General features: G+C 37.8%; 1 protein-coding gene across 5 annotated transcripts in view; it reads left to right on the plus strand.

The window, feature by feature from the left end:
• CNKSR2 (connector enhancer of kinase suppressor of Ras 2) overlaps nt 1-26,510 on the plus strand; it is a 273,911-nt gene that overhangs the window by 132,205 nt on the left and 115,196 nt on the right. For 4 of the 5 annotated variants that reach the window (XM_075196557.1, XM_075196560.1, XM_075196562.1 and 1 more), the window contains 2 exons: nt 17,829-17,962; nt 23,495-23,706. In XM_075196557.1, coding sequence (XP_075052658.1) covers nt 17,829-17,962; nt 23,495-23,706 — 346 coding nt within the window. The remainder of the gene's footprint in view (nt 1-17,828; nt 17,963-23,494; nt 23,707-26,510) is intronic. The other variant, XM_075196558.1, reaches the window with a different exon arrangement.

Below are 26,510 nucleotides of genomic sequence, written 5' to 3' on the forward strand. Positions count from 1 at the left end.
GCCGCATCTCATGACACGGGATGCGGCCGCATCTCATGACACGGCGCGTCGCGTCAGCGCACAGGCGGCCGCATCGCGTGTCACGTGATGCGGCCGCCTGTGCGCCCCACGTGATGCGGCCGCCTGTGCGCCCCACGTGATGTGTCCGCCTGTGCGCCCCACGTGATGTGTCCGCCTGTGCGCCCCTGGGCTGAAATCTGCCAGCCCGCACCTGAATGAATGCATGCTGATTTGGAGCAGTAACACAGGGTTCCGGGTTGTACAAGGGCCTTGAACGTCCCCTTTCAAACTCTTTGGTACTAGTATGACTTTAATAAGAGAGTGTGAAGTTAGCGGGATGTTATTGATGATCTATGTAGAATATGGAGTATGAAGCTTGCTGTGCATATTAATACACTTGGGGTGAGGTACTTGTAGTGTGTTCTAAAGAATGTTAAAAGTAATGTCTAATTAAAATATTAAAAGAATTATAAGTGACTGAGTGACATGCACAAGAAGGTAGCCTTAACCACCTCTCTATTGTAACACAAGTGTAGTCTTGGATTCCTCATGACGTCATTCATATTTGTGCCATACAGACCACAGAAATTGCATTTACAGGGCATTCATGTACATTGACAAGTCACTGTTTACACGCCGTGTTTACACAAATACCCAAAGAGAGAGAAGTCAGATTGTATAGGAAATTTGTTCAAGGAACCAGCATCTTTCATATCAGAAATTCACCCACGCATTCATCATAGGAAAAAAATCCGATGAGCAATGGTCCAAACAAGCACTCATTGATCACTTTAATGCCATACTACTGAAAAATTACATTGACCTTTTTAATGTCCCCGTCCTTCTTCAGCGGTTCCATGTTTTCTGATAGATTAGTATATATTGATATTCATTTAGAACTCCTTACCTTGAAATCTGTGATCCCCTCTGCATACTTACAAGAGGTTCAGCTGACAAGGAAAAGCAGGGGAAAACATTATTATGGAGAGGGAGAACAGCCTTAACAACTGTTCCTATATCCAATTGCTTTTGAGGATGATGTGCAATACTTACACAATACATGTCTTTTTTTACCGTAACTGCAGTAACACCAGTTATTTCAACATATAATGTCATCATTTATCTTCCAATGGCAAAATCAAATCTACTTGTGAGAATTATAATGTTGAATATTGAATTTTAGTTTAAAGTCCTTCGTGGAAAATGTAATTGACAACACAATCCATTGAGTTAATTGTATTACCTGCTGAGCATAGCATGGCACGGCACGTGCCGAGACTGAATACCACTTACCTGTTTTGGCCCTATTGGTGCATTACTGCAGGAGGTAGATTTTCGGTTCAGTATGTAAACGATGTAGAAACATCATCTTTAACAACCTAAAAAGTTTTGACCATCCATATGCAGATTTTGTGTCTCAGGGGCCTATGAAAGAATATGTGGGCGTAACTCATCATTGTATCATTAAAATCTCGCTATGGCAGCCGACCAATCCTCAGCAGCCTTGGTTTTACTTGCTCGGAGAGCTAAGGGTTAACTTAAGCCAGGCTGAGGGAATGTGCGCATGCATATCGAAAGTTAAAGTCCAGGCTTACCGCCCTATGATAAATACCCTCATTGTGGGTTGCAACTGTTCATATTAAGTGCTCCATCTAAAATTGTGCATGCCATTTGCAGAGATGACCAGTTTGTCATCTGTGATTACAATGTCACAAAGTATGAACTGAACTCATTATATTTGTCCTTGTTTTGCTCGTTTCAGGGACTGTGTATGTGAGAGCACACAAATTTAGGGAGAAGATCATATGAAACCGTTAAGGAAATTAAGAAGACCTAATAATGTGGGCACAATATGGGAGTAAAGTGCAATGTGTTAATTGAACTCTGATACAATATTTTGAATAACGAATGAAAATAAAAGTATGGAAACTAAATATTAAGGATGTGCTATAACATAATAGCTAAGAATTGTCACAAACCATTGTCAAAAGGATTCTTTGGTAAAGTTACTCACCCAGGTGTACTCCTTAGTTATATTTTTACACGTTCACGTATGACATTTGTGTTTATGCTTGGTAATGGCCAAATGAGATTGCTACTTGAATAGCATAATTGTACAGTACAACAAGGACTGAACATGTTCCTGGAGCCATGTTTTTTTGATGGATCTTGGGCCTCTTTGGTTGGGCCCCATAGCAATTGCAAGGTTTCCTATGGCTACAGTTTCACCCTTGGCTATACAGCACGTTGGATTAGTAATTTTATTAAACTGTTTGTAATACTGTTGGGAAATATTGCTGTGCAGAATCTCAATTCAACTGTTGAATTTGTTAAGCATCTATTCAATTTTCCTTTCAAAGTCTAAAGTTGCCCATTACAGGCTGATTTTGGAAAGGTGATAAACTTGTCAAGAAGTCTAGGTTGGTGGTTAAATAATCATTTTATTATTTGCTGTGGCATAAGTATACTATTATTTTGATTTATTTATTAATAACATTTTTTTAGCATATTATTAATATTTACTATGTGTGATACCCACTCGAACACTGTGCCCTTCTTGATCATATATTATATTTGTGCATACCTTCAGCTAACTGGTATTCTGCTAGCTGAAGTACTGCAACATGGTGTCAATCTATATAGTCTTTCTGCTCAAAATGTTGCCTAAATACATGTGGTGATTACCTGGGGGTATATTTACTAAACTGCAGGTTTGAAAAAGTGGAGATGTTGCCTATAGCAACCAATCAGATTCTAGCTTTCATTTATTTAGTGCATTCTGCAAAATGACAGCTAGAATCTGGTTGCTATAGGCAACATCTCCACTTTTTCAAACCCGCAGTTTAGTAAATACACCCCCTAGTATTTCATCTTCATGGTGCTCTACCTTAGTTTCCTTTCCTACCTATAGACAATCTCAGAGTTCCTAATGCTAACTGCAAGAAGAAGGAAACAGTGATTTCTCTGTGTATAAAGCAATCATCATGCTCTTCCTCTTATAGTACCTCATCTGTTCCTACTGTCACTACACAATGCTTGATTCATACCATTGTAGTCAGTGGGCAACAATTATGAAGCAAGTTGCAAGTAAACCATCTCATTCACTGAGGTAGCTTTGCAGGAGGGATGGGATCATGATTTAATTGGAAGTGGGGCTTGTTTTTTAAAAATTGCACAGGTTATATAGAACAGTCGTAATGTAGTTGGGCATTTATAACAACAGCAATGAGGGGATGACCGCCTCAAAGCAGTAATGCACACATACCTTTGACTTATAATTTCAGCAATAGCTAGTGCTTATAAATTATAAATGAAGATGTTCAATGTTACTACAAATGTAATGTTTAAGCATTGTCCCTATAGATATTCTCTTTACACACAATGATTGAAAACTATAATAAGCTGGCGAAAGGAGCGCTGCTCATTAAAATAGTGGCACAAATCTTTTTTTTTTTTTTTTTTTGCTTCCTTTTGTAAGTAATTGTCAAAATGATATTAAACTGTAGCTGATCTTTAATGGGGTCATGGTATTTAAAATATTGCTTAAAAGTTATATTTGCTGTATTCTGTCATTCCACGTCTACTAATTTTTTAACAGGTCAACCGTGATTAGTATAGAGGATCAGTGCACACAAGATTTCTTACACAATTTACGATCCTTACACTCTTTATGGCTTGTTTATTTTATTGATTTGTTTTGGTGATTGCTGCTGACCAAGATTCTTAGGAGTGCTAAATGTGGCCCAGATTGATTATGAATAAGTCATTTTAGCTTTTCCCAAAAGAGTTAATTTTCACCTTCATTAAGCTTGGAACAATATTGTATATTTATTAAATACCTAAACATATCTTCTGGGAGCGTAAACTTTGAGTGTTTTCCTCTTTCATGTATGTCTTGTTTTTAATTTGCGATCTCCAATACTGTTAATGCTTGACATTGACCTCATGCATTCATCAGCTCGCAGGAAAAAAGTAAAGTGGACCTGTTGTAAACCCGTAGGAGGTCATTAAGTGCAGATCATGTATTGCACATTGCAAAGCCTGGTTTGGACCCACTATGCACCTCCAATTACACAGAGATGATCGCATGGGCATGTGGAGCAAATGGTGGCATTTGTGAAGGAGGAAACATTTTTAAAGCGGGAGTACAGACACTGTGCACTGATCCACGTAGTTTTGCGAAACAGTGCAGAAATTAGATTTCCTTTAGCAGAGGGAGATCATTGAAATTAAATAAAGGCATGGAGGGGGAACATTTTTAGGGATGTACCCTTGAGGTGCATTGGAACACACTGCCATAACCACTCCAAAGTAGGACTTGCATTTTGCACCAACTCAGGTGGTTTTATAGTCTTATTTTATACTTTTAATGGCACCAGTTTTTCTCCACCATGTTTCACTTCGGAGATTGGCATTTCCACGTGCACTCCAAGCAATGTAATAAAAAGCTTGACACACACAATACTGCCACCTGCTATAATTTCAGTCCTGATGTCCCCTCACTTTTACGGTTAATTTAAGCGATAAATGAAGCTAGAGTGAGCAGTATTTAGGCGTAAAATGGTTTTAGGATGTTGGAATGTGATGTGATATTTAAACCTTTGTTGTAGCGATATCTCTACGTCTCTGCACACTGACACGCTTCTAGTTTGTTGAGGCATCCGCCAACAGGGTGGGCAGACAAACACTTTTAAGTGTGCTGGGTGGACCATTCAGACTCATAGGTTCAGAATGACCTTATCCATTGTGATGCAGCCAATTCATTAGGAATGTGACATCACTTAGGCAATAGGTACAAAGTGGAGAAGTGTTTAGTGATGAGCAAAACATTTGCCAGTTAATTTATTTTGTTTGCAAAGCAAGCTTTACGTCTTACACCAGTACGTACAATGTCTGTGTGGCCAATTTGTAATTTGTTATGCTGGGTGTGAAACATCAATGTGGAATCTAAGGCATATCTGTGACTACACAGCAGTCTTGGCACACACATCACTCTAATCAAAATCAATGGGAACACCCAAACTAAAAATATTTTGTTAGCCTAATGTCACGAGAGGCGCCACCATTCTCTGGGTGTCTTGCCCTTGTGGCTTCTATCTGTGACAGATCAAGTAGGCGGACTGAGGCTGAAACAGCCATTTAAAAAAAGTAGTCCTAAGGAGAGTTTCATTGCTTAAACCCTGAGCAGCATATTCACAGTCTAAGAATCTCCCAACTACCCTTCCTTTCTGGGCAGAAGTTAGATGTTAAGATTCCAAGCAGACGGGGGATAACAGTTGTTAACACAAAGTAGGAGGAGTTTTCAGCATCCATTTAGACTCCATTTTAAAGGAAGCCGGAATGTACAGGCCAGACGGGAGCTATGGCACACAAAGCCAAGGAACCCGTACTAGACAAAATGTTCATCCAAGTGACAGTCCAGTAAAAGGCAGTTCACGGCACACAGAACATGAAATAAAAACCTTCAAAATCATGGCTGCATTTTCAATTGAGAGAAAAGTCATCTGATCACATTCATAACAAAGCAGCTCCTAAGACTGATTATAGACTGAGTACTTCATAAATCATCAGTGAGGCACAAAAATGTATTCAATGATCAAAGAGGATACAAAACATCCAGTAGAGGAGTGGATGAGCTGACAAATGGGAGTTCAGATTGTGAAAAGTCTTCTTCCGTGTCCTCTAGTGCCAAAACTGTTAAGAAAAATCAAGCAGGAGAATGAGGGGATTATTGCAGTGGTACCCTTCTAGTCAATGAAAGCCTAGTTATCTCAGGCACTAAATATGTCCATTGAAGATCCTTGTTGGCTGAACATTAAGCCTGATCTTTTAGAACAAGATATGACCAGTTACCCCAGAGTCTGTGTTTGAAAGTGTGAAAATTGAAAGGATAAATTTATGAAACAAGGGTGTCTCAAAGGGGGTCATTAATGCTATCAGTAAGACCAGCAATTGTAGCATTTTAGCATGTCGTTACTCTGAAAAAGGTAAAAGCAGAGAGAGCTTGATTCTAGAATTCATGTAAGATGTCTTAGAGAATGATCTTGCTCTCCTCAATACTCTTAAAGTTCATGGGCCTGATTCATTAAGGAACTTAAATTAAGAAGTTTTTATTTGTCTCCTGGACAAAACCATGTTACAATGCAAGGGGTGAAAATTAGTTTTCTGTTTTGCACATAAGTTAAATACTGTCTGTCTTTTCATGTAGCGCACAAATACTTGATAGCTTATTTGTACACTGAGATTTAAAGTTATTTGTGTGCTACATGAAAAAACAGTCAGTATTTAACTTCCGTGCAAAACAGAAAACTCATTTTCACCCCTTGCATTGTAACATGGTTTTGTCCAGGAAACTTAAATAAGAAACTTCTTAATTTAAGTTCCTTATTGAATCAGGCCCCATGTTTCAGCACTAACTCCCACCTAGAGGCAACTCTGTCATGGGACAAATTAATAGTGAGATTTCTCCAGGCAGTTAAGCATATCAGGAGTTTCACCTGGGGTCTAATTACACCCTGGGTCCTGAATCTTCTCCTTCATGCTTTGACAGAGAATTAGTTTGAATCCCTAGTTGATATTTCCCTTAAAAGGGCAACTCTCAAAGTGCTCTTTCCGGTGGCAGTTACTTCAGCTAGGACAATCTGGAATCTTCATGCTCTGTGGTTTCAAGAGGCTTATTAAAACACATTCAAGGATAAAGGTGTTTAAAGAACTAATCCTCTGTTCTGATCGAAAGTGGTTTCTAGACAACGTATTAATCAGGAACTGGTACTTGCTTTATTTCTCCCAATCCAAGAAACTATTAGTCTCAGACAGACTAAAAATAAAAAAATTTCAGATGGTACTCGCAAGGGCAGCCAAGCAAAGCGGCTTAGGATCAGAGGAGCTATGTAGAGTAGAAGGATTAAGTTCCTTGCATAACTTTGCTAAACATTTTAGGCCTGACACATTTGCTTCAGCTAAGGCCGATTTTGGCAATAAAGCATTGCAAGCTGCATTGAATTTAACTGCTCAACTATGGACCCTATAGTAGCGGCTGCTATGGAGGGGTGAAATGACAACTAATGCCTGTTAATTGTGTTTCCTTGAGTGCCTACCATGGTAGCCTGCTTCCCGCCTCCTGCCCTCTACTACTACTACCACTACTACTATTACTACTATTACTACTACTACCACTACTACCATTGCCACTACTTCCACTACTATTACATCTGTATATTGAAATTCAATTAAAAATAAAAAAAATAGTATAAATGAGAAACGTCCTTCTTGTCTAGATTCCAGAAATGATGTGGTAGCTGCCACAGGAAACATTATCAAAAAGTAGTAATTATTGCATTTCCTTACTTCTAGACATTTGAAAGAGCAGCACAAGAAGTAAATAACAGGTACTTGCAACTGCTCATCTGCCACCCCCTTTCTAAACAAAAAGCCATCCACAGCCACTTTATTTAAACTGTCCTCTCTTAAATTGAGTGTGCGTACACAACTAAAGTCCACATTCAATGAAGTGAGTGGTAGTGTGTATAATATACAAAGAAACAACATTTCAGGAACATTTGGAAATTCACCATGCTCATCATTTATAAATGGAGGGCACGAATAGTGATATTTTTCTTCTGATTTTTTTATTAGTATAAATACTTTGTTAATCTTTTTTTACATTTTATTTTTTGGACCATAAAGAGATCTCAGTACTCCTAAAGGGAGCTCCAGTGTGACTCTTTAGCTATTTGGAATTTCAGAGGCTTTAAATGTTTCATTTTCCCTTGAACTTTGAATCTCCAGATATATTTTAGAAATGTAGATCTGATTTTCAATGAAGATAATTTCCGTTTCTTTACTTACTGCTCCCTGTCAGCACCCTGCAATGTATTCTCCATTAGCCTTCCTACTTTGATGTTCTGATTTTCCCTCTTTGATATTCATTTTAAAATACATTGCATATGTAATAATGCATTTCACAATGAAATAGACTTGTATGTACATTAAATGAAGTGGAAAGAATGGAGCAGTGAACAATTTATCACATAACAGTGGGAGGGTGATTATAAATCATACTGAAGTGTTGTGTTTAAAAATGTTAGTCTTCTGAAGCAATGGCTGCTCACTAATGTCTTATACTACTGGCATGATTGTTTTACCTTGACCAAGAAAATACAGGTAATTTGTAATGCGATTTGAAACTAATAAGTTAATAGATGATGCGTAATAACATGCATTGCTGATAACTGCTTGTTAAATAGGTTATTCTTACAAGTGAAGGGTTTGTTTTGTTTTACATTTATATATCTATTTCTGTACTAAAAATTTATGTTGTAAAGACTTTGTTACTTAACGTAGAAACTACACAAATGACATTAAAGTATTTTCTACATACAACTTCCTGCTGAGCCAGCGCAAGCATGTGGATTATGAGTAATTCTCGATGGGTCTTCAAGCACTACAATCCTCATTATATTGGGTTTACTCACGGATTCCTATAAGTTTACATTGTGATCATAACTGAAAAATACTGATATTTCCAGGGATAGAAGAAACATGCTATAGGTTGCATTGTTTTGCTACAGTTGAAAGAGGCACTGCAAGGATATGAATACTGCAATTGCTTCTTACTACTCAGGGCATGTGCAACATGTGTAGCCTCTTCTATTGGGGGCTAGTGTTACAACTTTCTAGTGTTAGACTCACAGTTTCATGCAATCAGCTGCAAGGTAAAATAATCAGATGCCCCCTATCGCTTCCGTTCTACCTCCTGGGGGTAGATTTATCAAGCTGCGGGTTTGAAAGTGGAGATGTTGCCTATAGCAGCCAATCAGATTCTACCTGTCATTTTGTAGAATACACTAAATAAATAACTAGAATCTGATTGGTTGCTATAGGCAAAACCTCCAATTTTTCAAACCCGTAGCTTGATAAATTTACCCCCTTGCTTTTAACTGTGTTTTAATGCTCAAAATTAGAAGTTAGGTTTACATTTAAGATAAAATACTGTTTAACAAGTATCCCACAATCATAATACTACCTTGACAAGTGAAATTTAAGTGGTCTTGGGTTAAAAAAAGCTACATTTTTACCTACCTACCATAAAGGAGCTGGTATTGTGGAGACGTATACATAAGCAATGATTTTATGGGGGTTGACACATTGGAAAACAGTTTACAAAAATGTCCAAAATTCATATTTTATAGGTAATTTATTGGAGAAACTCAGTACATTCACCCTGCTTTTACAAGTCTCATAGTCTCATTTTAACAACTGGTAGTAATCATTGATTAAAAAAAAGCATACTTAAATTGTAGGCCAAGAAGTTAAGTTATAGGTTATATTTAATAAATAATCGGCAAGATTCCTCAATATTTAGTGTAACAGTTTCAGTGTGTAGGAAAATGAAATACTCAACTATATGCACCTCTGTGACATTATATCTGCCAGTGCAGGTATTTCATTGGCTGCTATCGGTCAATAATTGTTCTCGTATGTAAATTTCATTTTTGAATATGTTGTATCCTAGTTGATTTTTCTGTAATCTTTACAGTTAGTCCCTGTGCTCAGTCTAGTTTTTGTCAGTGTACAAGATTGTTTCCCCAGAACTTAGTCCCCTTTTTTACCTGCATAAACCAGATTCAAATGACCTTTGACAGTACCAAAAAATTATTGCAGGGAGGGCGGGGTTAGTTTTTCTTTTTTTCTAAAGCATCTTATCCCTCCTGTGGATTATTCAGTGTGTGATTGCACTGGTAAACTTCAGCTGATTGCTGGGTAGTTCTTTCTGGGGTATAAATCAGAGCCGGATTTAGACCTCATGGTGCCCTAGGCAAGAGACTGGTTTGGGGCCCCCTCTCTGAAACAATCCATAGCATTATGTTTTTTTAGCATACCATATACCCCTATAGCTGAGTAGAAGGAAAGCTATGTGCTGCCATGCAGCAGCGGCGCGCCGTCAAAGGAGGTGTGGCCATATCATTGGGGGCATACCTAGCAGCAACAACCAACGTACCTAGGAACAACCTAGCAGTTGTCACTTTTGTCTATCCATCATCACATGTGCCCCCCCCTTCGCATCACCTCTGTCCCCCTTTGCATCACCTCTGTCCCCCTTTGCATCACCTCTGTCCCCCTTTGCATCACCTCTGTCCCCCTTTGCATCACCTCTGTCCCCCTTTGCATCACCTCTGTCCCCCTTTGCATCACCTCTGTCCCCCTTTGCATCACCTCTGTCCCCCTTTGCATCACCTCTGTCCCCCTTTGCATCACCTCTGTCCCCCTTTGCATCACCTCTGTCCCCCTTTGCATCACCTCTGTCCCCCTTTGCATCACCTCTGTCCCCCTTTGCATCACCTCTGTCCCCCTTCGCATCACCTCTGTGCCCCTTCATAATTTTTTGGGAACAATTTGTTTCCCCTTTTTCTCTTCTCTTCTGTTTTCGCATCTACTGTTTTCTGTCTTGCCCCATTGCACGTGCTGCTCCTCTCTGCTTCTCTGAGTCTTCAGTGAATATGCTTTTGGGCGTGATTTAGTGGAACGCAGCTGAGAAGGTAGGAGGAGAGGAGGCTGCCAGGGGCCGCTGCAATCGTGATTTTTTTTTTTTCCCTTGGACACAATATTTTTTTTTCTTTGCCGGCGCCTCCACCACCAGCCGGGCCCCCTGGCAACCGATGGGCCCTAGGCAAGTGCCTAGGTTGCCTAGTGGTAAATCCGGCCCTTGTATAAATAGATGCAGGTACATGTTTTTACCTCATTCAATTTGTATTTCTAAAAGTGAACCAGCTGACCACTCGCCAACCCAGTAGCAAGTGGCACATGGTTTAAATTTGTAAACCTTAAGATTGAGTTAATATTGTGACTTATTCAAGTTCTATGTAATGTTTTTTTTAATGTTAACTTAAGTATGTTATATAACAAAAATATATTTTTTGTTTAATGGTGTGGCTTAATATCGTAAACTATCATAATGTTTTGAAGAATTATTATGGCATTTACCTGACAGGAATTATTACTGTGTCTTATTTGGTTCAGGAGGAAACATATTATTTCATTCTGACCAGAATATTTTTAATAGATGGATACTGTGTGCTTCCAATGCTGGTGACGATTGTTTGTCCCAGTCCGGCCCTGCCATAAAGTAAGAACGGACTGACTTTAATGGTGCACTGTTTATATGCTTTCACTTTTATATGTGCTGCATTTTTCATTGCTACAAGCAATACAAACGTTTGCACAAAGGGATTAATGATCCCGATGCCTGAAGCACTTCCACTGATATTGTAGGGACATTGGAACCAGAAAGATTGTGTAAGCACTTGTATGTTGAGAAGGATAGGTAAACCCGGAATGTTGGTTGATGGTTAGGTCACAATAATGTGATTGATGGTTGATTGGATTTAGATACAGTACCTGAAAATAAGCTTAAATTTCAGAGTATGGAAGCCTTTTATGTGCTTTGTAATAATGTATAAGTTCAAATGTATGCACATTTTATTCTAGAATAGCTGTGTAATTTATTGTCATTTTTCTTTTATTATATTTATGTTGTATGTTTTCTACCATTTGTCTTTTTACTTGCATCAGTATCTATAGTTCTAATTTTTCTCTCTCGTGTGCTCCTTTTGAAATACCCCAAAACAGACTGTCTGATTCAGGAGCCTCAATTTATGTCTGCATAGGCATATCCCTGCTTATACTGCAACCCAATTTTGCACATCTTAATTGTAGACTGTCTGAAGTGTCCTTTAAGTTCAAAGGTGAATTGTATGTACTTGCGTTCACTGGCGCATAGTCCTTTTCTAAGCGTACGCAGTGCAGTTTTACGCAAAATACTGCACGTATCCGCATTTACGTTTCAACATTAATGGGGCCCATAATGTTTATTTTATATTGTAAATGGCAAGATAAGTGCATCTGAATTTTCCTAGCTGTTCTTCTATGCATCATGATCTCCTTTTCAAAGTCTCTCTAGAGGTTACAAAATATGGCTGCCAGTTACACAGACACACTCACAGCTCTCGTCATGTCATGTGGAGGCACATGGGGGAGAAAGAAAGGGGAGATTTTACAGTATACAGAGCAGACTGGAGTTCCAAAGCCATTGTTGCCATGGTAGTTCATGACATAGTACAGAATTATAAATCATTTATAGCAGGCCTTCTATGGAGTGCGAGGAAGAAATGATCGGAGATTTCAGCTCCAATATCTGTGCAATGTGTCTCGGTTGAGTGTTCTCGAGACACATCATACTGAATTAAATCTCCACTGTAAAGTAGCTATATACAGCACACTGTTCAAAGCGCTAAATAAATCAAGGTGTTTCTCAGATTCTTGCCATTGTGAGTAACTAATTGGGGTATCCTGTTCTATTGAGATGTTTTCTGTGCTTTGCACAACCCTAATGTCACACATTGGAGTCTGGCTGTTACTTTTCAAACCCACTGTCCTACACGCTCCCTCTACTCTTCCTTCAGCTCCAGACACAGAACCTTGAGCCATAACAATACTTTATCCAACAAAATGCATATGGCCCTTCAAGAGCTCTGTACCTGTGATCATGTGTTCTGACCTGGGACCCGCCCTATTTATCAGTTCAGCTATTTAAATCTGCTCCGTGCACAGGCCCCCAAACCTTTACTCCAGCGTTCCAGTACTACTTGCGTCCAATCTCTGTGAGTTCTGACCTGGACCGTTCCTGACCTCTCTTCTGCTTGTTGTTTGGTTTTGTTTAAGCTCTTGTTTGTTTCTGAACCTGCTTGTTCTGACACTTCTTATGTTACATTATTTGGCACCCTGCAGTACATTTGTGTACCAGTTCTGGCTACGTTGACCAGTCTCTTGTTACACTTTGATACCAGCTTGTCATTCCTGGAGGCAGTGGAGAGGGCCGCGACCTGCGAACCTATCTGCAGCAAATTCCTAACCACCTCGCGGGGTCCCTGGCAAAAACTGGGGGCTCTTTAGACTCAGCGCCCATGTTACTGCCAGCGCTAATCCGAGTTGATGAAAGTAAATCCACTCTATCCGCTAGATTTGTGTCGCCTAATTTTCATTTATTTTCATATTGAATTTTGCTGTCCCTGCATAGACAGATACGGGCTAAGCTTCTTAGCTTGTACACGGATCAACCCAACTAGCGGGAGTCCGAGCATTTTAAAACAGACAGGACTGAAACATTATTCTAACATTTGGACGATCATGGCGTTGGTGAAACTAATTAAACAAACAAGTACTCATTCTTGTCCCAGTCTCATGACATTTAAATAATGTATATATACGATTACATATGTTTGACACATTTTTTGTTACAGGGACATATTGTAGTATGATGATTCCAAAATGAATCTATGCCTCAAATTTATATAGTAAGGCCTTGTATCTTTCAATTAAGCATTGCTTTTCATTTGTGGGGAACATATATGATCAGTGTGCAACCTCTAAGAACAAAGTGCTCATATCCATTCCAATACAAAATTCCTGTGAATAAATATGTAGAATATCCAAACTATTTATGTTCAATAGCATAATTTAATATATGTATATGGAGCAATATGTGTTGTGTGGGCAATCCCAAAACTATCCATGCTCTAGCAATTATATAAATATGTACATTAAGAAAAAAAAATCCCACTGTGATTGATATAGAAAATGACCTATTGCTGTTCATTTATACTAGTGAAATTGTGCAGTATCCTAATACCATACATTTTCAGATCCAATAAGGAAACAATTAAAAATGCAAACTGATAACTACTCAGTGTAAGAAAATAAACTCATCAAATTATATAGTGAGACTTAATAATTGATTACAAATTTGTAAAACATGTGAGTTATGTCATGATACTGGACTAGTGCATACAAAAAATAATACGTTACTCTGCTTTGGTGAATCTGTATAATTCTTGACACTGTGAAAATCCAAGCCCAACAGAGAAGCTTGCAGCATTACTGAAGTGATAGCTGCTCAATATAAGAAAATACAGTCACTTAGATTATGTTGTGGGGCTAATTATTATTAATTACAAAAGATATACTAGTCTCTGAATAATATCACAGAAGGGGAGGTAAATTTAAAATGTGGGGACAGATTTAGTTTGGATAGGGCATGTCCTAGATCAACTTTCAATTTCAGTGTAAAAATAAAGCCATCAAGTATTTGTGTGCTATATGAAAAAAGCAGCCAGTATTTAACTTGTGTGCAAAATAGTAAAATAATTTGCACCCCTTGCATGGTTTTGTCCAGGATCAAATGTATCCCTTTTTTTGCCTTGCTCTCCTTAATGATTCAGGCCCACTGTGTTATCTCTGTGTATACATGACCTATGAATTGGAGGGATATAATGTTTTCTTTTTGTTGTTTTCAATCAATATAACCTACTATCTCTAATCAATTTCACCTTGTTTTAATTTTGAATATAATATACTTTGAGTGTATGTTTCTCATATGATCAGAAAATACATACATCTTGTGCGTAGTAAATATTAATCTATCCTAAGAAAACTGAATAATTATTATTGATTCCATGAGGTGAGGTGATGTTTATCAATAAAATGAAAAGTGCATCTCTTCTTAATAGTTCCTTGTCAATATCACCACCTCTTATGTTCAAATGGACCCTCTCCTTTGTGAATGCCATTACCTCTTGGGATTACCATGATGTATGTGAAGATACCAGGTTTTCTGGCCCAATTCTATCCACTTCACTCTGGCTGGCCACCCACGGGTGCCTTCCTATGCCAGGCAGGTTTACCTCATCATCTGTCCCTTACACCACTAGCTTAAGGAGCTACAGTCACCTTGATGTCCTGACTTAAAGGCCCATGGAGTTCTTCTCTTAGCTGCAGCTGTAGTCCATTGGTAGAGAACGAAAAACTGAAAACCAGCTACACTACACCTTCCATGAATCTAATTTACACAGAAACTCCCCTCCCAGATTTTAGACCAAATGTCTGGAGTAGTCTTGAGAGAACAATGGACACTAATTAGCCTCCCCCTCACCTGTATCTCGCAACCTGATCCCTACCCATAACCCCCCTGGTTTCACTTTACGGACAATGAATAACAACCTCAATGCCACATCATCAATATACAGTACACAGTATACATATTTACAATGAGCTACAATATCCCCTTGTCCACATGTAATTAGACACTGCATTTGTACTCTGTTGGGCTGGGGAACAAAAGCAAGGGCTATAAAAAGTACATGCTATAATCCACATTTTGTGAGAAATTAGGGGCAGGCTGGTTAGGGTGATATTAATATCTTGTTTCACTACAATGTACATTTAGAATTTTTTTTACAAATGGTGTTAGAATTTAAAATTTGATCTGTTCTGGTGTTTCGAACAAAGCAGTAATCTTTGTATAAACATCCTTTTTGGATTTGCCCACATACTTCATATTACTAGAAGTCAAGCTATACACCGCCGCTTGGGTCATAAAGTTGATGAATTCTCTGATCTTCCAAGTGTGTGCGTATTTATCCTCATGTTTTTTCACCTGTTTGGTGTATTGGCAGATGAGGCATTTGTAGAAGCCTTTGCTCTTATTATTGTACAGCAGTTCTGAGTAAAAATTGCTATGTACAAGGATGTCTTTGAGATTACACAATCTCCTTTAACTTATTCATACATGTTCACCAATGATCTTGGATAAATCCGGGTCAATTTGAAGTGCATGCCAATGTTTCTGCAAAATTCTTTTGCTCTCTCCATCTTCTTTTTTGCAAACTGTTTTAACAAATCTTAGATTATCGTCCCTACCATATTATTATTATTATTATTACTACCATTTCTTACCATATCATTTTCTTTTTAGGAAAGGTTAAAAATTGAAAATCTTTTGGGTGTTTTGGGCGATTGATGTGCTTTCTTGATCAAGTGTATGCTATATCCCCTGGTACTCAATCTTGATCTCAGTTCTCCTACTCTTTTATCAAATCTTTTCTCACTCAAACAATGCCTCCTAGTTTTGAGATATTCACCTTTTGGGGACTCCCCTCAAAGTGGGGTGGCGTTGTGAGCTCGTGTAGTGGAGGATTCTATTGGTAGCGGTTTCTTTTCTATATATATCTATTATTGTGATAATACTTGTACAAACTAGGGTACAGAGATCTAGAAAATTAACTGATTTTGACTCATGCCCATAGTCCATTTTAAATTGAGGAAATTCTGATTGAGAATCTCTAAATATTGTTCTATAGTCTCCCTCTGTCCTTCTCAAATCAGCAGTGTAACAATTTATGTAGCAATAATTTTTGGGCGAACATGTCGGTGTTCTTTTCCCATTCAAATCAATTTCTGAATAAGATAATCCCCTCTTCAGGACTTTAATTTTAGTTTTGTTTCTTACTCTATCAGTAAGATTGATAATCTGGAGTGTTGTCATCTCTCTCTATATTATCTACTTTTTTGTCCTCCCCTATGGTCTCTGTTCTTCTTGACAATCCATTATTTTCTGGTAGCAGGGGCTTCTTACTCCCCCCGCTTGTTTTTTTCTGTCTAGCTCATTATTGTTCATGTTTGTTTTTTGACCTTTCCCTAAAATCATTACAGTTGGAGAGTTGGCCTTTTTTGGATGAAAGTAGGGTAGATACATCCTATCCTTCTCATAAATCAATTTGTGATGTAGAGTATTGAAGTTAATTGTTTAGTTTCTGTAATTTTCCGATTACATTTATAAATGATGTGCGCATACTCATTTTTGTCATGTAGAAATGTCCTCCTCTTCTTATCAATAATTCATTACTTTACTCATTAAAACTCAGTTTAAACCTAATTTTTTTTAGTAAACTTTTGCCAATAAATAAAACGGTTATACAAGTATTTATATTTTCAAAACTTCTTCAGCCACATAACCAAAATTAGTAATACCACTTACACATGCATACAAAGCCTGTACAGCTTCTAACTACATTTACATCACCCACTTCCCAATAACTCAAATATTCATCACACTCTTTGTTTTATAGTTTATTTCAATTATTTCACTTTGAAATTTATGTAATGCAAAGGTCTGGTCACATTTGCTGGCCATTATGCCAAAGTTCATTTACATGGGGCTAGAAGTAACAACAAGCCAACGAAGGAAGAACACGACGTGCAATCAACAACAAAGCTTGGCTAGGGCAAGTTGAGGAAGGTGGTGGTCAGATAAATTGATAAGCGAGTACACAGACCTATTGGCTTCCAAAACATTTCTACCAACATAATCTTCTGTAGTTTGGTCATGATGCTCAATTGAAAAAGTGACAAATTTGAGTGTTCCATTCTTCCCTAAAGGTGTTGAGGATTGTGAGATCATTAGCATGGAAACGTTAATTGCTTCTTAACACTGAACTCGTCAGTCTCATACCCCCTCACATTCTCCTACACTACTGCTATTTTTTTTTAGGTTTTCACCACTTTCAATAATGTATATTGTATTCTTTTTTAAAAAAAAAACCCCAAAAACAAATATTTTTTTGCCAAAAACCGTATGCTGCAAATGCCAATCAAACTAAGCTGTACAATCCATTAGCTACCCTGTAACTTAGCCTATAAAGTCCAATAATTCCTCCAGTCTTTAATATTGTGCCGTTTTTATGACCTCTATCCTGCATATGCCAGTTGAAATAATTTCCATTAAGATAGCATTTCCTGTTCATGTGTTTCTATCTAACTCTGGCAGTTAGTATGAAGAGCAAGCATAGTATTACTTTAAAAACCTTCATGGAAAAATTTTAATTTAATGGTATTAGATTGTGAATGATCAATATTTGTTTGTTTGTATATATATATATATATATATATATATATATATATATCTATATATATATGTATATTTTTTTTTATTGTAGCCCCTTATTCCAAGGAGCCCAACAAGCGGTGCTGCTACTCCATCAAGCACAATCAGCACACCTACTAAAAGGGACAGTTCTGCACTTCAAGATCTCTTCATCCCTCCGCCTCCTGCTGAACCCTACACTCCCAGGTATGATCCAATAGTGATTTAAAATCCATCATAGTAAAAATAATACCTTTAAATTTGTTTATAAAACAAATCATGCATTTGCCTTCTAAAACTAAGACAGTTACATTAATGTTTAACAACTGCTTATGTGCAGCATAACAAATTCAGAACATGCAGTAAAATAAAAGATTTCACTGTGGCAAAGATCCTGCGCTGTATACTCAACCCCCAGCTATTTTCTTGCCACCAAATCTCTAATCCACTCCCTGGTCATCTCTGGGTTGGACTACTATAACCTTCTCCTCACTGGCCTCCCCCAACTCATCTTGCTCCTCTTCATTCTATATTTAATGCTGCTGCTAGACTCATCTTCCTTTCTTGCTGCTCCACATCTGTGTCCCCCTCTACCATGTCCTTCACTGGCTCACCTTCCCCTACAGAATCCTTTATAAGCTCTTCACCCTCACATACAAGGCCCTCACCAACTCCACTGCTCCCTTCATGTCCAACCTTCTATCTATTCACACCCCTTCCCGCCCACTGCAATTGGCTAACGACCGTCACCTCTCTTCCCCTCTGTTTACCTCCTCTCACTCACGTATTCAAGACTTCTCCCGTGCTGCCTCCCTCCATTGGAACAATCCCCCATGCTATCAAAACTTCTTAACAGTTTCATACAGGCATTAAAAACACACCTCTTCTTAAAAGCCTTCCAGTCATCTGCCTAACTACCTACCTGGAGGCTTCCTCTCCCTCTCTCCCTTTCTTCTCCCTTCTTGCTCCGTTTGACCCTGTCCCCATTTCACCTTTGTGTCCTCTGTTTGTCCGCCCCTCCCTTTAGATTGTAAGCTCCTCTGAGCAGGGTTCTCTCTCCTCCTGTTTCCACCACTTTTAACTCTGCTCTACAGCTACTCTGCCCTCATACTACTTGTGCCTTCTGCCCTCTGACTCCACTCCTGCTTTTCTCTGCACCTTTTCAGTTGCTCTTATCTGTTAGCTATGTCCCCTCTCTTTGGCACAGCAGACTTCCTGCTGGGCTGTCTTTACCTCATCCTTTCTTATTAGCTGTGCGCTGAGCTACTTGAGTTATTGTGATGCTTGTTTTTTGTGCCATAATGTTATACCTTGTACTGTCCTACTATTTATCCCTGTATGGCACTGCAGACACTTTGTGGCGCCTTATAAATAAAAGTTAAGAACCACCGGTCACACTCTGTCATCGGTCACCCTGCCCACATGAACAGGCAGTGTTTTATCCTCCACTTAAACACTTCAAACTAATCACAGACACAACAGATCAATTACACCATTGTGGTGCACCTGTATGTTTGTGTGCTGTACGGGAAACCCATAGGGGATTTAACCTTGTCTGCAACCTGTTGCTGACTCCCTGGGGTATTACTTCTCCCTCTCTAGGAGAGGAGTGACAAATAGGCCTTGTTGTTAAAGGTTAAAAAAATGGAATTATCATTTTCCAGGAGACTACAATTAGCTTTTGGTTATTCTTTTTAACTTAATGTAATTCTTCCTTACATCAATTAGAGTGTCCTTGTGTAATGAAGTATAGTGAAACAAAAAAATAGTTTCAGATTTTGGATTTATAAGAATCTGTGAATTATACTCCATCCATATTTTTTTTTATCATAAAAACTTAAATTATAGCTAGCAGAGCCCTCTTAACGCTTTGTGTGTCTGTTAATACCCAGTCTTGTTTTATTACTGTGTTTGTCCCCAATTGTAAAGTGCTATAGAGTATGAAAGCGCTATGTAACTTTAATTATAATATATAATAAGTTCTTTTTTCTCCAACTTGCAAAAACATGGGGGTGCAGTAATGGGACCTGTGTTGTTTTGTTATTTAGTAGGAAGTTTAGGGCACAAATAAAAACTTGTCAATATGAAAGAGTAATTTAATCTATTAATATAAAATAAGTATTTCAGTTTCTACAGACCTTATTTTGCCTATGCTATTCTGTTGAAGAAAACTTTTCAGATATATTACCACTTAGCAAACATTTACCCCTACAGCAAACAGACATAATGAATGGTTGAAAGACCATGTAATTTCCTCCTCCAAACACTCATCCATCCATATAATAACTGTAAATAATCTAATGCACAAATCAACAGCAAGGGCCTTGTTATATTTACTGTAGCATAGTCTTCGAATGTAGACTTTGCTGAATGAATATTATTGTGGGAAGACATTACTGTTTAGCTGTTAAAGAGAATTCTCTGTATTGAGTTGCATACATACAAACTGCATACGGGACATCTATGGCACATTTTAGTTTAATATTTTAGTTTACTAATTTTGTATCAAATATATTTATTAAAAAATGCCAACATTTTTTTGCATGGCATAGGGCATTATATTTTTACTTCTCTTTCTCCTCTGTCTATATACAGAGCATCAGCCTGTGAATCACTGACTGAAATGAGCACAGAATGTTTTAGCATCTTAGTAATCTAGAGAATCCATAAGTTTGCAGAGTACAGCAACATTAAAATGTAAATGTATTTTTTGATGATGGGTTAATTATGATGAGATGAGCCTGTTTCGTCCATTGTACTAGTTTCATCTATGACCATCTTTTTCAAAAGGTCCCCTAGGACTCGCACTGAACTGAATTCACCCTCTTGTGTCAAGGCTTCACACTATCATGTTGTCCATGGTGTAAGTGGATATATATATATATATATATACCCCCTAGATCCACTATACCATGCTTCTAGATTCTAAAGCAGAGCTCAATTACAATCTTGACATTCTGAGATGATATAGTTAGTGCTTATACCAAAAATATTATAAACTAAAAAATGACATACTGTAAGTGCAGTTTTACAAGACGCAAATAAAATAAAATGGGATTAAAACAGAAAAATATTAGGAAGCATGCCAAGTTTGGAAAATTAAATCTGGGGACTGTCTTATTACCTCCAAAAGGAAATACAATTCTTAACAGGTTTGTTACAGTTACAAACTTTTCTTTCTTGCAGTGGGGCTAGGAAGGGAAGAAGTCCTGTCTGCAGATGGAGTATGGTTTCAGATTGACCCCATATCATCACACTATTTCTTCAGCACTATTTCTTGGTACATAACTTAATTCAGTCATAAACCTGACTCAGAGAAACATCCCTAAACATAATAATAAAGTCCACACTATTGTTGTCTTTAGCTAGTGTTAAGAGCACATACAACTATTGTATTCCTGTAACAGTGGAGAACTGGGTGTGGGGGTTTTGCCTCTCTAAAGAGCATTGTGCAAGAGTAGAAAGCCTCCTTTAATTCAGGGCTAACTTGACTGTTTATATTTCCCTTTTGTCTTGTCAAAATGTTTTTTTTTCATATTCTATTGGGCTTCTGTTTGAGCAATAGACATAGAGAGGTACCTCTACCCCTTTCTGTTTTAACACTGCAAATACCCCAAAGGCCCATATATTAAAAATATATAAAATATTAAAAGAAATGTCTTCATCCAATGGAAATCAATGGAAATTATTGTAGTCCAAAGAGAACAGCCACAAAGCAATCCCCATAGGAATCTTGCTCCCTATTGACAGCTACTAAATGATTAGCCATCTATGGACTTTCTTCATTGACAACCAATCACAAGCAGCCAGTATGGGAAAAAGCTTGGAACTGGCTGGTGATAATCCGGGTTCATCATTTATCAACACCCATTCGTAAGGAGTAGAGATGCTCAGGCTCGGTTTTCTGAAAACCGAACCCCCACGAACATCGCCAATCCAAGTACTGAGCCGACACAGCACATTCCCACTTCCTTGGATCTGAATCGAGGCAAAACATCATTGTTGCGTTGTCGGATTTTTGTGAGTTTTGGATTCCATAAGTACCTCCCTCCCCAGCAGATCCACAGCCATTGCTCACACAGAAACAGGAGTAGCAGTGTTCTTGTCAGTCTCCATTTGCCATTGCTCAATGCCATTGCTCATACAGAAACAGGAGGGGTTCTTGTCACCTGGCCAAAATTGACTTGAAATAACTAGAAATTAATGTTATTGAGGTTAATAATAATGTAGGAACAAAAAAGAATCAATTCATGTGATTTTAGTATTTTTTAGCAACTATTTTTTAAAAAAATACAGAACCAAAACACGGGGGTCAGTGAACATCCCTAGTAAGGAGTGGGTGCTTATGTTTTGTTTTATTTCAAATTAATTAAAGTGAGTGTTTTGTTCTTTAATATAAACTTGACTTTAAAAATGTTTGTGTGTTTAATCTTTACTCTTTTAGCAGAGAAGGGGTTTTAGGGACCCCTGTCCATAATACTGCTATCACTGCGGTGGGAAAATTGCCACTCCATGGGTCCCGGTCTTGTTCATTGCTCTGGCACACACAACCTGTACAGAGCTGGTATCCTCTTGGAACGGGGACAATGTGTGTGTTCTTTTTTATTTTTTTTGCTGTATTTTGCACCAAACCCTCCCCATACTTGTAGTCTCCCTGTTATAGTGGAAACCAGCCTGGGCTGTCAAGCTTTGGTAATGGCTGACAGTTGGGAGACGGGGCATAGAGATAATTGTCAGTTGCATGTTGTTCTCCACTATTCAGCTATGTTTTGGAAAGTTACCTTTGCTTTGATCATAAATGTTGCCGATTCATTCATTTAAAATTATATTTTGTAATTATTTATTATTGGCAGCAAAAATCCTTGGGGTTGCCATGATATTGCAAGTATAACTCATGAATAGTTGGTGTTTACGTTATGATTGGAGAAATCGTACTGCATGGGCTACCCAATGGCAGCAAATTCAGCCACATGCTACATCCGTAATAATAACAATTGTAACATGCAATCTGACTTCTGATCAATCAACATTTTGAAAATCTTCCTCTTCATTCTTTCAGTTCAACTAATGTCAGTATTTGCCACCACAAAGAAATATGTACTAGCACATTCTACTGTATTTCAATGGACAGCATGGCCTTTATTAATGAGATCACATATACAATTGCATTTAGCTGGACACTGGGCTGGATGGGGTGGGTGCATGGCTGTTTCAATCAAGTGCAGTTTTTCACTATCCTGCAAAAAATAAACAAAATCAGAGAGGTTTATTTTTGTTTTATGCAAACACTTTGTGTGTGTGTTGGTAATTTAGACTGTAAGCTCCAATGAGGCAGAGAAAAATATTCTCCTTACACTGCTGCCTACTTTTTGGCGCTATATATAGTAAATAGATAATGATTCAAAATTTTCATTGATGGTGTCCGCTGCATTTAGACATGCCAAATGTTAATCATCACCCTCTTTATGGAGAAAGCTCAACATGCTTTTAGTCAACAAAAATATCTCAAAACAACCATACTCGCCAAAAAGCCTCAATGCTACTCTCACCGTCTAGTAGTCAATGATGAGCACAACTGTTACTCATATTGCATTTTATAGAGGTCACTCTTTAAGGCTTTTTAAAATAAATACGACATTGGTTTTTAATAAGCTTCTTTTTTTTTTAATTGATTTATTGTGCACTGTTATTTGACACATTTAGAAAACCTTTTTTTTTTCCTATTCTTTCTTCTTTCAGAGATGAGAAAGGAAACTTGCCGTGTGAGGATGTCAGCCGACACATTGTTGGAAAACCGGTATCAAAAGGATCAGAGTCTCCAAACTCCTTTCTGGACCAGGAGTACAGGAAGCGTTTCAACGTTGTGGAAGAAGACGCAATCCTGTATTGCTATGAATATGACAAAGGAAGGGCCAGCATGCAAGGTCGGAGGGAAAGCACTCCCACATATGGTAGTCATTACAGTATTGTCAAGAAGATAGCATGAGCATAAGTTTGTGTTTTGGATCTTTTGATATGAATTTATTCTTATATTGTCGGTTTTACAAACAAGCTTCTAAATGCTGTTTCTTCGCGTTGTATTCCTTCAGTTTAGTGGTACCTGACCCTTGTTTTGGACCAATGAATTTGACTCATGATTGCATAATTGAAAAGCAACTGTTGCTTTTCATCACCAAGAAATATGAAACTGTGAAGTAGAAGTCTCTTAAAACACTTTTTTGCTTTTCATTTATGCAAAACAGTAACATTTCAAACTTCTTAATGTTGTGTATACTGAGGGCTATTTACTGCTGCTGCTCGATGGTGCAAAGAGACACTAAAAACATATCAACCAATCAGCTATAAGTTTTTTTTATCTCTCTACTGCAGGTTAGACAATGAAAGCCAATGTTTGGTTGATTACTATACTTTTAATGCAGGTTTTTACCTTTGAGAAGTTTTAGTAAATAACCCTCCGTAACCAACGCTTACAATATATACAAAGCAGCGTAACAAACTACTTACTGATATTTAATCATGCGATCATGGTTATGCCAAGCTGGACTACTTAAGTTATCACATTTAAACATGTTCTGTATGACTACTGCTACGGGGAAGGAAGGTACCCTATGATCACAAGTTTACTGCAGATTGTGTTTCCTGAAAAGACCACCTTTACATGACTGCTCATAATTCATGCTCAGTGGGGAATTCAATGTTCAAATCTATAGCGGGCATTGGCACATTTAAAGAGTTCTGAATCCTCACTTTTCCCCATGTATCCTATGGCACAATTCTATCTAACAGTCACAAGACTTCTCTATTATCTGAATGTCCCATTGTCTGCTTTGGGGAATGCAGAGGTTACCTCCCCATTAACCATCAACAACAATAATGGTTTTTCATCCTTTTTCTTTTTTACATGTAATTTTGCAACACAAAAAACAGTTGTCACAATCTCTAGCGCTCACCTGAACCACATAGTCAGCTTAAAAATTAGTAAATTTTTTCCTGTCTATGCCACACACTAATTTTGCCTTACTAATTATGCCACCACCAAGGTTTTTTTGTGAAGAGCTGACACTCTTACTCAGGAAACCTTCGATTCTCCTTTTAAACTAATCTGTCACAATTTGCTTTCATCACAGTTATTGTAAAACCAATGATCTCCTCTATTTCTAAGACCAAACGAAGTCTGACATTCATAAGAACACAGAGATCTGAATGTATTAAGCATAATTTTAATATGAAAAATAAATCCACAATCCTTAAGATGAAAAAACAATTAACAAAATGACATGCAATGATATAATACAATAGTTTCTTGTAAAATAAAGAGGAATAGAGCAAGAGAAATGATAACTTACGAATGATCAGTTTCTGCTTGCTTGGAGAGGCATGAAATAAAGGAACATTTTTCAATCTGAAATTGACTCCTAAAAAGTAAACAAATTTGTTAGTTACAGGATACTTTAAACATGATGAAGGTACCCATACCACCCCCCCCCTCCTTCCACAGATGTCCATACCAGAAAGTCTGTGTAAATGCAAATAAGTTGTTTATGACCTCTGTCCGATCACCTTTCAAATCAGGCTTTATTTACACTGGCCTAACTTCTTACCAGAATGTTCTACAAAGTTGAGTTTGACTCTACACAACAGGTCATAATTTTCCTTTCATTTGCATATCAAACATGACTCCTGTAAGTATGATTCTTGAGAAAATAGGATATGACATTTACCGGTGTTCTTACTTCCCTTCATTCACACTTATTCCAGCTGCTATGACAACCCCCCTCCCACCCCTGTTGAAAAGGTACCACCTGTTATTGATTTAAAAGTCCTCAGTTTTTACAACTCATGCCATAAACTGCTACTCATGTCATGTCAACGTGTCTGGAGCTTTCTTATCCATAAGAATAGAAGAGTTTACATTAATTATTGCCTCCCCTTTTCAGGTTTTAACCCACGGCTGGAGACAGTTCACCTGAGCCACACCAAGCTAATACTATGAAATAATTCACAAACACATATTTGCAGCTTTATATGCCTAGTGATTACCTTGCCTATAACAGCATCTATACACCATCTCATTTTAAATGGATTCTATTTTTGACATCAATGAAAATTTGGCATGCATTCTGCTAACAATCAGTCTAATGTAATATAGAAAAACATATAAAGATGTTATTACCTCTTTCCTCGTAACCTTTAAGAAAATATCTCCTCACAGTAGTTACTGTTGGTTTCACAGATTGTATTTATCCTCTTTAATAACAGTTGAGCTTTCCAAAAGAACATGCAGTCTTTCATTATTTTAAGTATCTATTTTGTGTGCTGTCTTGTTCTCAAATTTTAGTTTCGCAGGGAAGTTAATTAACACCTTTGTCTTTGAAAAGAGCATAATTCACATACACTCTTGAGAAGAGCTTTCCATTTGTTAAAAACAGTTGCATGGTTTTAATACACAATACAGTTACCTGTAGCTCTCTTTGTAAAATGTGTGGTAATATTTGTTACAGTACATCACAAACATTTAACCGTTCTATTTAACGGTGGTAATCGTTTTTACAATTACCACTATTCCGACATGGAGAAGCCCTACAAAGAAAATCCGAAATTATGGAACATCGATTGGAAAATAAAGACACTAACCTTCAACCCGACGCTGGAAATCTCTGATGGGAGCATCATGCTGACAGCAAGTGATTCCGAATTGAGAAGTGTTCGCCACTGCAGGCTGACATCATTGCGACATCTGTCAATAGAAATTTAA

The sequence above is a fragment of the Mixophyes fleayi genome, chromosome 2, assembly GCF_038048845.1.
Source record: "Mixophyes fleayi isolate aMixFle1 chromosome 2, aMixFle1.hap1, whole genome shotgun sequence".
NCBI lineage: Eukaryota > Metazoa > Chordata > Amphibia > Anura > Limnodynastidae > Mixophyes > Mixophyes fleayi.